Raw genomic sequence first — 12,319 nt, forward strand, 5'->3', positions numbered from 1 at the left:
ACCTAGCCTGTCACCTAGTGCACAACCCCAGATGACTGATCCTGAGAAGGAGATCTGGAGTGTCATTGCAAGATGTGACAGGAGACACAGCATCATGGATCAGCGGAACATCACCTGTCAGAATGGGGACTCGCCTGCCATACCCACAGACACTAAGGCGGAGAGAGCAGGATAATTTTGTTAGTGTGTGGCTGAAGCAACCAAGAGCTAAGTTGACTGTAAAAGCAGGTAAGTCAGTGGCAGGTAAGTAGCAGAGCCAGAGCACCAGTGTTCCACTGATTCCGAGTCCAGCCGGAGTGACTCCCTCAACTTGAGCCTGTGCAGTCGAACCCTGCCCTGCTGCTCCTCAGGCCTCTCCTCTCCCTCACCTGTCTCCCCGCCACACCTGAGGCCCACCCCTGACTGAGACCAGCCCTGGAGAAGCTGTCTACGATGGAAGAAGTTAGGATAGTGTTAAACTGGAGGGGCGGTGGACCTCTGGGGTGCTGGTCATTTCTATTTGCTTGTACATGTCTGTTCACTTTGTGAATTAATCCAGCTGCACGCATATGTTTTGTGAACATTTCTGTTCATAAAAAGTTTACTTAAAAAAAGTGATTTTAAAGAAAATGTGGTGATACCTATTTAATAGTATTAAGCACTGTGTTTTGGAGTGGACAGAACACAGTCCTGACCTCAGGAGTATAGGAGGCAGACAGGAAAACACCCACCTGTGGAAATAAGGTGAGACAAACTGCCATTTCCTTCGGTAGCTGGGGGAGGCGCCACGGAGCATCAGGCATGGAAGAGGCCAGTGGAGGAAGCTGGTCGGGGATGCCCCAGAGTGGAGGGGCCAGCTGGGATGAACTCTGACGGCTGAGGCTGTCCTCTGGGAGCTCAGCGGTACCCACACCCCCTGGGCCCTGGACTTGGCCCTGGGCTGCTGGAGCGGACAGCACACCAGGAGGTCTTCCTGCATCTCTGGGCTCATCCCAGGCCTCTGATTCTGGAGTAGCTCCTTTGGAAAAACATTTTCACCAGGCAGAGCAGCGTAGGAACACACAGTTTCTAAAAGGATCCCCGAAGCTCTGAATTATTTATTCACTAAAGCATTCATCATTGATGAGGCCTCTGTTGGCTTTCCTCTTCCACAAACCCCTTTCCTCCCCCTCGCTGTGGTAGGCTGTGGTTGGAAACGTTACTTTGTAAAGAAAGTATCTTCCCACATGTCACTTGGACTTTGCTATTGGTGACCACTTCTATTTCTATTTTTCAGAAGAGCAAACAGCCTTCCTCGGCTCTCAAGTGGGCCAGGCCAGAGCCGTGCCTAGACCCTGTGGCCCCTTCCCATGGTCCGTTCTGCCCGGGGTGCACAACTGGGTGCAGCTCTGTGCCCCCGGTGGCTGGGGGAAGGCAGGCGCAGAGTGTGGGATGTGTGGGTGTGGGGGCCTCGGGCTGGAGGGGGGAGCTGAGAGTAACTGTGTTTTCACGCTGTCCATTCAGATACTTTACCAGGCAACAAAGCTGTGATGGACACTGCTGTGTTTGGCCACCCAGAATCCACTCCCCTCTTGTCAGGGTCCCGATTTTCTTTCAGAGGATCATCCCTCCCACCCACAGGGGTGGCAGGGGAGGAGACATTCAGACCAGGTATCTGCCCTCCCCAAATGGTAGCCAAAGTGTCTCTGGAACCACCCCCCCCCCCCCCCCACAGCCCTCCTCTGACCACCTGTGAGCACCTGACTAGAAAAGCCGCTGAGCTAGCTGCCCCTGGCCGGGAGCCCCTGCTTCCTGGGTACCGTCCGTGGCCGTGTTGGCAGAACGGCTGCTGTTGCTGAGTCTAGAAGATTTCCACACCAGTCTCTGCCCCTAAGGAACTGCTTGGAAGTGGGACCCGACATCACTGCAGACTAAAACATGTGCTCAGTGCCACAAGAGGGGATAGGGACAGTGACAGTGGCAGGGAGTGGGGTTCAGCTCGGCCTGCACGTCTCCAGTGCCCAGCGCTTAGAATCGGCTTCTCATCTACCCTTAGGAAAGACAAGAAGGCCTTTAAATCCGCTCCTGAGATTCCCCTTAGGAGGCGTGAGCTGCACGAGAGCTGCTGTTGGGCATTCAGTGGTACTGTGACTCGAATGACAAGTTGCAGGAAACCAGCGGGCCGGAGGAGAGTGACTGGCTGGTGTTGACTGGCCCTGATTTGGGAAAGGGTTTCAGTGCTCAGTAAAGTGCCTTGGCTCATTTAGACTATACAGGGAAAATTACCAAGATTGCTTTGAGAATATCAAACTGCTTGGCCTTAATTTTAAGCTCAAGAAATCTTCTGATCCATGATCTGGGGAGGTAGCATCTTGGCTCTGGAATCACAGTCCTGAGTTCAGATCCCTGCTCTGCCATTTCTTGAGTGTGTCTCCTTGGTTAACTTATTTATTATATCTGAGCCTCAGTCTTATTCACAAAACGGGGCTGAGACCATCTCATATAGCTGCAGCCAGCAACCAGTGGTGTTCACTTAATACTCAACCACATCCTCTCATCTGCAGAGGTAGCAGCCTGGGCAGCGGGTTTCGGGGGTAGTTGCACATCTCAGAGGTATTGGGGGTTTGGTTCCCAAGCACTGAAATAGTGTTGCAATTAAGCAAGTCATCTTTTTGCTGGTGGAGGGTTTTACCTTTGATTTGTAAAGAATACAAAACCTGCGACATGCAGGGAAGGGAAGTGTAATAAATAACATGAGGTATATGCCTACATAACAAGGCTAGGCTGGTATTCCAGGAGCATTTGCATGGCCTGCATTGCTTCACTTAGTCTTCACGGCAGCTTTATTATATATGAAACAAGCTTAGAGAAGTTAAGTGACTTCCCAGGATCACAGCTAGTATGTGGCCAAAGCAGGATCACCTGTCTATGAAAGGTCAGCAGACCTTTATGTAGTTTATGTTTCCTGTGGCTTGGTTGGCATAAATGCGCCAGTCCATGCGAGTCTGATCATCCCTGAGTGGACTGTTGAGGAGGGAGGGGGAAGCCTACTTTCTGCATGTGGTGACCTCCTGTCTTTGGTCCAATGACATACAGAGACCCAGGGCCAAGAAATGTAAAAACGCCACTCTGCAGCCTGGTCCCTGGCACAGCAGCACTTGGGCCACTCTGCTCGGGATGGCGTCGTGACGGCGCTGCTGCTGCTTTAGGTACTGCTGTCACAAGCAAGGGCCTCGACTTTAAGCTAACAAAAGGGAATCGTGGTAATAGGTGTCCTAAATGTCCTTCATGGCTTGATAGATTGAGAGGCAGCCAGCCAGCCAGCAGGCCTGCATAACTTAAACAGGCATTTATTCTTGGAAAGGGAAAATCATAGACTCAAAGGGGTTTTCACATAAACATGTCAATAGGGAGATGCCTTCGCCCACAGGTCCTTGGCTCCCTGCAGTGTAGGTTTGAGCTGCGCTGCAGCCTGGCCTGGCCGACCCTGTTCCCTGTTCCCAACAGCAGCAGAAGCTGAAGTCCCTCCACGTCACCCACCAGCTGAAGGAAACAAGTGTGACAGACTCCAGAATGCCACCCATGTGCGCGCTGCCTATTCTTTAGGCATCTGGGGAAACAGGAAAATGTCCCAACGGGCAAAGCACATTTCCTCAAAGAGCTGGATGGAGGTGTGTGACATTCCTCTGCTTATCAGGCAAAACAGAATCCACTGGTGAGCTGCTGCTGTAGCAACACTGTGGGAGAGATGGGGAGGGGCCTCACTGGGAGGGAGTTTCAGCCATGGGGAGCACCCAACCATGGCAGTCCACCTTGGGCCCTCTGCTCAGAAGTGTGGGAGGCAGTGGGGGCCCAGCCAGTCCAGAGGGGTTGCGGCCCACTTGCCTTGGGATCGTCTCTGGTCTTCAGGGCCAGGCCCCAGAGAGGCGTCAGTCCTCAGTCACAGGCGGGGGAATGAGCTGCAGCTGGAAGTTCTCATTCTGGAAGATGCTGTTGAAAGCAGGACTACTCTGGGAGCCACTGAATGGCCGGTAGCTCTCGCTGCCACGGTTCTGGGACAGTTCTGTGAGGAGAGCCAGCTGCAAAGGAGGGGACATACATCAGCCAAAGCTGTGGGGTCAGAGGATTTATGGGGAGGCTGGATGTGGAACAGCCTGGAGGGAGCCTGAGTCCGCTCACTGCCTGGAATACACGAGGGGCGGTGCTATGCTATGGGAAGGGTGCACAGGCTGGGTCTGATCCCAGGTCGCATCACACAAACAAGCACCGTGACTGTGGATAAGTTCACTGCATCCTTTAGGACCTAAATCCCCTCCCTTAGTAAGAGTGGACTGGGGACGTCCTGTAGCACTTCAAACTGATACCGTGACAATGATGGGAAGCTGATTCTGAACCTTCAGCACTCTAAGTATGCCTCTGCCGCGGCGCCCGAGCCTGCGGCCTTGCCGGGGGCTGAGGTTCCCCACTCTCCACTCCTCTCATCCCATTCCCTCTCGGTCGGTCCTCTGGGCCAAGGACCCGCATTATGATCACTGGCTCTGACCGCTATCTTTTGTGACCTAGATGGCTTCAAATGGATGCCCAGCTGCTACTTCAGGGGGAACTCTACCTTCTCCTGAAAACTCCTCCCTGTTAGTGGCTCAGCTCCGAAAGACCTACCTGCCAAGGATAGAGAGTGGCAGGAGGAAAGGTTACGGCTAGCCCACTGGGACACCCGACTCTGCTTTCAGAGGAGTTGCCCCTTTCACCCCAGAGAGGGCTCTGCAAATCAGGGGCCCGACAGCCTGGCCCCGGAGGTGCCCTGATGGTCAGCGAACAGAGCAATTCCACACCCAGGGTCCTGCCCCTGGAGAGGGCAGCTGTGAGGGGCTGGACACCACACAGGGTGGAGTAGGCAGGAAGTCTGCGGGGACAGCTGACGGCCCCAGGTGACTGGTGAGTGCCTTTTAGGTGCCAGGCACTACCCTAGGTCCTTTACATGTACTATTTCTTTCAAAAAATTTTTTTTTAATTTAAGCAGTTGGTATAGAATATTAATTATATTAGTCTCAGGTGTACAATATAGTGATTTGACATTTTGTCTTCAGTGGGATCACTTGACTAATTCTAGTAATCATCTGCCACTGTGCAAACTTATTACAATATTACTGACTATATTCCCCTTCCCCTTTATCACCCACCCTGCCAACAGCTCCCCTCTGGCAATCATCCCTTTGGTCTCTGTTTCTATGAGTCTGTTTTTGGTTTTATTTTGTTTGCTATGTTTTTTAGATTCCACATATAACTGAAATCATATGGTATTTGTCTGTCTAACTCATTTCACTTGGCCTAATACCCTCTAGGTCCAGCCTTGTCGTCACAAATGGTAAGATTTCACTTTCTGTTACTGCCTGATATTCCACTGTATATTTCGCTTCATTATTTGTTCACATATCGATAGGCACCTAGTTGCTTTGATATGCTGGCCATTGTAAGTAATGCTGCAGGGAACATAGGTCGCATATATCTTTTGAATTAGTGTTTTTGTTTTCTTTGGATAAGTACCCAGAGATGAAATCGTTGGGTCATATGGTGGTTCTATTTTTAGGTTTTTGAGGATCCTGTGTACTGTTTTCCACAGTGGCCATCCCAGTCTGCATTCCCACCCACAGTGCACAAGGATTCCCTTTTCATCCGCACCAGCACATTATGTTGTTGACTTTGATGACAGACATTCTGACAGGTACGAGGTGGTGTCTCCTTGTGGTTTTGATTTGCCTTTCCCTGATAATTAGGGATGCTGAGCATCTTTCCACATGTCTGTTGGGCCTCTGTATGGCTTCTTGGGAGAAACGTCTTTTCATGTCTTCTGTTTATTTGAGAAGGACAGGTATGAATTCTTCTTTAAATGTTTGGTAGATTTCACCTGTGAAGCCATCTGTCCTAGGCTTTTATTTGTTGGGAGTTTTTGATTCCTGCTTCAATTTCATTGCTAGCATTGGTCCATTCAGATTCTCTGTTTCTTCCTGGTTACTCTTGGAAGGTTATATGTTCCTAGAAATTTATTCATTTCTTTCAGATTGTCCAATTTGTTGCACATTATTCCTAGTATTCTTTAATAATCCTTTGTATTTCTGTAGTGTCAGTTCTAATTTCTTTTATTTCTGATTTTATATATTTGTGTTTTCTTTTGCTTGGTATTAGAAGCTTGTCAATTAAAAAAAATTTTTTTCAAAGAACCAGCTCTTGATTTCATTAATCTTTTCTATTGTTCTTCTATTTTCTATTTCATTTATTTCTGCTCTGATCTTTATTTCTTTCCTTCTACCAAATTTGGGTATTATTTGTTCTTTTTTTTTTTTAAGTTTCTTTAGGTGTAGACTTAGATTGTTTATTTGGGATATTTACCTGCTTCTTGAGGTAGGCCTGTAATGCTACACACTTTCCTCTTATAACTGCTTTTGCTGTGTGAAAACTGTGTGAAATGAAAATGAAAATTGTTTTCATTTTCATTTGTCTCAAGGTAGTTTTTGATTTTGTCTTGTGCCCATCGGTTGTTCAGAAGCATGTCATTTCATCTCCACTTATTTGTGTTTTTTTCCCCAACTTTTTTCCTGTAGTTGATTTCTAGTTTCATGCTGCTGTGGTCAGAAAATATGCTTGATATAATTTCAATCTTCTTGAATTTATTGAGCCTATTTTGTGGCCTAGTCTGTGGTCTATCCTGGAAAATGTTCTGTGTGCACTTGAAAAGAAATGTGTAATCTGCAGTTTTTGGATAAAATACTCTATAAATGTCTATCAAGTCAAACTGGTTCAACGTGGCATTTAAAGCCATTGTTTCTTACTGATTGTCCGTCTGGGTGATCTGTCCATTGAGGTAAGTGGGGTATTCAAGTCCCCCACTGTGACAGTATTACTGTTCACTCCTGCCTTTATGTCCACTGACAACTGCTTTTTATATTCGGGTGTTCCCAGGTTGGGTGCACAGAGGTTTACCTCTTCTTCGATTGACTCCCTTCAAAAGCGCTGAAGTCTGTCTTGTCGGATGGAGCACTGCTGCGCCCCAGCTTTCCTTCTGTCCCTGACGGCACGGATGTCCCTTCCATCTCTTCACTTTCGGTCTGTGTGTCTGTCAGCCTAAAGTGAGTCTTTTGTTTGCAGCTAGAAATGGGTCTTTTCTTGTCTTGTTTTGACCCATTCAGCCTCTTCTGTGTTGTTTGGAGCATTTACTTCATTAACATTTAGAGTAATTATTAATAGGTATATGCTCATTGCCATTTTGTTCATTGTTTTTTGGTGGTTTTTGTTGTTCTTCACCGTCCTTCCTTCTTCTCTTGATTGTTTCCTTTTGATTTGTTGGTTTTCTTTAGTGTTTTGATTGGGTTCCTTTCTCTTCATTTTTCTGTGTATTTTTTGTGTATGTTTGGTTTATGGTTACTGTGAGGTGCATCTACATACATTGGTAGCCACGGCAGTCTATGTTAAGCTGACAGGCATTTGAGTTGAGTTGTGTTCTGAAGGCACTACATTATTTCCCCTTCCCGCTCTGTTTTTGACATTGTTTTGTATCTTTTTGTGTATCCTTTGGCCATTTATTGCAGCTACTGTTAATTTTTCTACTATTGTCTTTTAACCTTCATATTAGCTTTTTTTTTAAAAAAAGATTTTATTTTTTTTAGAGAGAGGGGAAGGGAGAGAGAAAGAGATGGAGGGAGATGTCACTTGGCTGCCTCTTGCACGCCCCCAGCTGGGGACCTGGCCCACAACCCAGGCATGTGCCCTGACTGGGAATCAAACCAGCGACTTTTTGGTTCACAGCCTGTGCTCAGTCCATTGAGCCACACGAGCCAGGGCCATGTTAGCTTTTTAAAGTGGTTGATTCACTGTGATTATTGTATTTTTGCCTTTACCAGTGAGATATTTTCCCCTATATTTCTTATTTTGGGTCGTGGTCTTGTCTTTTCTGCATAAAGAAGACCCTTTAATGTTTCTTGTAAGGCCAGTTTAGTGGAGGTGAACTGTGGTTTTCACTTATCTGGAAAACTCTCTCCAACTGTAAATGATAATCCTGCTGGATATAGTGTTCCAGGTTGTATATTCCCTTCTTTGAACACTTCAAATATCTCCTGCCACTCCCTTCTGGCCTGTAGAGTTGCTTTTGAGAAATCAGCTGATAGCCTTATGGGCTTTCTTTTGTATGAGATGTTTCATTCTTACTGTCTTTAAGATTGTCTCTTTCTCCTTAATTTTTTTAATCCTCACCCAAGAATATGCTTATTGGTTTTAGAGAGAGGGCAAGGAAGAGAGTGAGAAACACTGATCAGTTGCCTCCCTCCCGTACCTGACCATGGATCAAACCTGCAACCTAGGCATGTGCCCTGATCGGGAATTGAACCTGCGACCTTTTGGTTATGGGACGATACTTCCACCAACTGAGCCACCCAGCTCAGACACCCAGGGGTCTCCTTAACTTTCCCCATTTAAATCCAGTATGCCTTGGTGTGTGCCTCTTTGGGTTCACTATGTTTGACACCCTCTGTTTGGAAGCCTGTTTTCTTCCCCAGATGAGGAAAGTTTTCAGACATTATTCAAGTATTATTTCCCTTTTTCCTCTCCTTCTGGAATTCCTATAATGCAAATGTTAGGGTACTGATCTTATCCCAGAACTCTCTTACACTATCTTCATTTAAAAATTGTTTTCTCACTTTGCTGTTCTTTTTGGGTAATTTCTACTATTCTGCTATTCTTCTAGGTCACCAATCTATTCTTCTGTATTAACTAATCTGCTGTCAATTCCTTCTAACGCACAGGTGGCAAACACAAGGCCCACAGGCCAAATCTAGTTCTCCACCTTGTTTTATCTGGCCCGGCACTTTGTTTATACCCTGTGGCAGTGCTGAGCTCTCACTTAACTGTTATGGAGTAGTTACATTTATACAGTCCTAACATTACATTGGGCCCTTTGAAGGCAACCATGAAGCTGATGTGGTGCCCAGTGAAAATGAGTTCGACACCCCTGTTCTAATGTATTCTTCATGTCAGTCATTGTGTGCTTCATTTGCAGTTGGTTCTTTATTGTGTTTTCTATCTTTCTGCTGAGGTGCTCTCTGAATTCCTCTACTGTACTCTAAAGTTTGTTGGGCACCCTCATGACAGTTTCTTCGAATTCTCTGTTAGTCAAATTACTTACTACTTCTGTCTTAGGATTTTTCTCTGGAGTTTCTTCTTGTTTCTTCATTTGAGCATATTCATCTTTCTCTCCATTCTGTTTGGCTTTCTGTGTTTGTTCCTGAGTTGCACTGAATAACTAACCCTCTCCATCTTGAAAGAGCAATCTGTAGACTGCATTGGAGAGCTCTGGCAGGCTAGTTGTAGTCAGGGCAGGCATGTGCCCTACTTGATGCTCCACCTGACCTGGAGTGGGATTCAGGTGGTGCATATTTCCTTGCCCTTCTAATCTGCATGGGGCTGCCTGATTTAGACAGAGCTACAAGGTGTGCCCTTTCTGTACCCTGTTGCTTTAATTGTCTGTGATCACAGCATGACTTTGCGTGCACACCCAACTCACTCTGCATGGGGCAGCCCTGTGTGTGGGCACCACAATGTTTTGCTAGCTCCACATTTTCTTTGGGTGGGTGACCCTGTGTGTGTGCAGCAGTGCCCCACTATTGCAGGGTTTTGCCTGCTCTACACTCTCTAGGAGAGGCAGCACATGAGTGCACAGTAGCACCCCCAAATCTCCATACTTTCTTTGGACAGGGCAGTCCTGCATGCGGATGCCACAATGTTTCATTAGCTCTGCATCCTCCTCAGGTGGGGGAGCCCCTTGTGTGCACAGCCCAGTGGGTGCATGAAGCAGCACACTGCTGTACCTGCTGGGTCAACCTCCAACTGCAAGGGCCTGACGCCCTCCTGTTTCTGCTGGATCTAGCTCAGGAGGGGTGGCTGGGCATGTGCCAGGGTGCCCTACAGGTTGGCCACAGAGGCTTGATGGAGCTCTCACCTGCTATCCAGGTTCAGGGCAAACATAAACAAGGGCACTCACTGGTTCCGCTGGTCCTAGGTTGTCCCCTCAGCTCCTGGTTCCCCAACTTCTCTATGGGGTCCCTCTTTCTTGCTTGTTGTGCAAAAGCTATTTAACTGGCTCATGGTTGCCTCCCCGGAGAAGCTGCTCTAAATCTAGGCGTACACTCAATGTGTTCTTGGGAGGAACACACTGGCACTGAGGCTGCCATCTTGGACCTGCTTCACAAGTCTGACATTACTAATTCTCTAACACAACCCTCCAGGTAAAACACTTGGAGCCCTGAGAAGTTAAGTAACTTGCCCTGAGATACCCAGAGGTGAGTGGTAGTGTGGGATTCAGTCTCAGGTCCATGTGGCCGTTCGTTCTCAGCTCAACTGCCTGCAGCTCTGCCTTGCCCAGAGATGATGCTTGTCACCTTCCAGGAACTCTGTCTTCTGGCAGTCCTCTGACCCTTGCAAGGGGTTCTCTCTTTACCCAGGCAATAATGGCAGAGATTCATGTGTGTCCATTTGTCACTTTTGTTGATAACTTACTACCAGTGGCTGTGGTGACAGGGGAGATGCCTTAAGGCCCGTAAGTTCAAAGTGCCAATTTATCAGAAATAATCCAGCCCCAGCTCCTGGCTCAGAGACACGCATGTAGTCCAGTTCACAGTTCCTAACACTGGCTCTGACTATGAGCTGCTCAGCTGGCCGAGGGCAGACAGGAAGTGCACTCGCTTAAGCAGTCCTACCAGGACTTGACTGTCACTGGAGAGGTTACAGAGAGATGTCCCTCGCTGTGCTTGAGCTCCACCTTATGTGACTTCCTGTCTTTTAGAACCCTCTTGGTTGCCCATCAGCCTGTGAAGTTCTCCACAAGAACTATTACACACAATACCAAAAATAGAACAGGAGACAGATGTTACATAAACTCCAAGCGCGTTCACATTCAGACACCGTGAGGTAGAAAGATCAACCAGGAAAAATATTGTTTCCTAGGAAAGAGATATTTTTGTGTACTATACCTGTAACTTAGTGATCTGGAAATTGGTGAGTCATGAGTAATGGCTTAGTAGTTTGAAGCCACGGAACTTCCTTAGAAGGCCCGGGAACCCAACTACTGGGGTGGAGCTTGGATGAGGCTGGGAGGGGAGAGAGGTAATGCCAGTTCAATAACACTGCTGGACCACTTCGGAGGCCCCCTGGAGAAGTCTCCTGGAACAAAAACCTCAGCCTAGACCACCTCTCAAAGAGGTGGCCATTTTTCATCTGCCATTTTTCATCTGGGCTTCCATGCCACCAAACAGGAGTTTGCCTAATGGGGAGAAGGAAGTCCAGGCATAGAAGCAGCACACAGGCAGTCTGTGCAAGCTCAAGATAAGTTCAAGAACAAATCAGGCCCAGCTGGAATTAAGTGTGACTTGAGGATCGAAGGAGGTGATAGAGTTTGGACTCCACCTTCAGGTGGAGAGCCAGGAAAGTGATTTAAGCAAGCAGTTGGGGTGGGTAACATGACATTGGGTTTTGGAATAGTACCTGGGCAGCAGCATGGAGAAGGGACAGAAGGCCTGTGGTGGCCTCTGTGAGTGACAGTTTGTAGGGGAAGGAGAGAAATACACAGGAGATGAAAGAAGATGCCTACAGATCTCCCTAGTGAGTGGATGGAATGGGAGAGAGAAGCCCGGGGTGCTGCCAGGTTTCTGCTTTTGGTAGGTGGATGAGAGAAGGCACCGCCCAGAGAGAGGCAGTGGGGCAGGGAAGAACCGATGGAGAACATTAATGACTACATGTCTGAAGTACTTGTGCGGCACCCAGACTGATGTTATGGCATGACCGCTGGTGGCACTCCAAATCTGTGCTCTTCTTCTACTGTTGTAGGAGGCCAGTAGTTTTAGCCAATGGCCTTCTTGAATAAAGACCAATTTTCCCAGCCTGCATTGCAGTTAGGTGTGCCCATGTGTCTAAGTTCTGGACAACGGGGTAAGTGATGTATACTTGTAGGGACTGCCCTTAAACAAAGGGCTTCTGCTCTTTCTCCTGTTCATCCATCTTGCTAGCCAGAGTGGAGATATCATGGATGGTGGGGCCACAAGACACAAGAAATCTGAAGAGACCTTTATGGAAGGTGCCCTGGGCTGCCTGCATTAAACTTCTGTCTTGGTTAAGCCACTGTAACTTAGCAAATTCAACCAATGCAGATGTCCTGCAGGGTCTGAGGCTTTGGACAGATCTGGCAGTCATCAATAAAAAGAAAGGCCTCCCAGATGAAGGCTTAGGAAACACAGATGCCCTTCTTTGTCCTCGCAGCTCACGGTAAGGGGCAGACATCTTTCTACTTCCTTTGCATCTTTTGCCAAATTCTGATTGCTCC

At 47.7% G+C, this 12,319-nt stretch overlaps 1 protein-coding gene across 2 annotated transcripts in view; it reads right to left on the reverse strand.

Annotated features, from left to right (window-relative positions):
* Positions 1-3,292: 3,292 nt before the first annotated feature.
* The window catches only part of VPS8 (VPS8 subunit of CORVET complex), a 250,078-nt gene continuing 241,051 nt past the window's right edge, over positions 3,293-12,319 (reverse strand). The window contains exons 46-47 of one of the 2 annotated variants that reach the window (XM_053657638.1): positions 3,844-4,037; positions 3,293-3,695 (exon numbers count right to left, since the gene is read on the reverse strand). In XM_053657638.1, coding sequence (XP_053513613.1) covers positions 3,888-4,037 — 150 coding nt within the window. In that variant the 3' untranslated portion in view covers positions 3,293-3,695; positions 3,844-3,887. Of the gene's footprint in view, positions 4,038-12,319 lie in introns of both variants that reach the window. The other variant, XM_053657637.1, reaches the window with a different exon arrangement.

The sequence above is a fragment of the Artibeus jamaicensis genome, unplaced genomic scaffold (assembly GCF_021234435.1).
Source record: "Artibeus jamaicensis isolate MK-2021 breed Jamaican fruit bat unplaced genomic scaffold, CSHL_Jam_final scaffold_474, whole genome shotgun sequence".
In the NCBI taxonomy this organism is placed as follows: domain Eukaryota; kingdom Metazoa; phylum Chordata; class Mammalia; order Chiroptera; family Phyllostomidae; genus Artibeus; species Artibeus jamaicensis.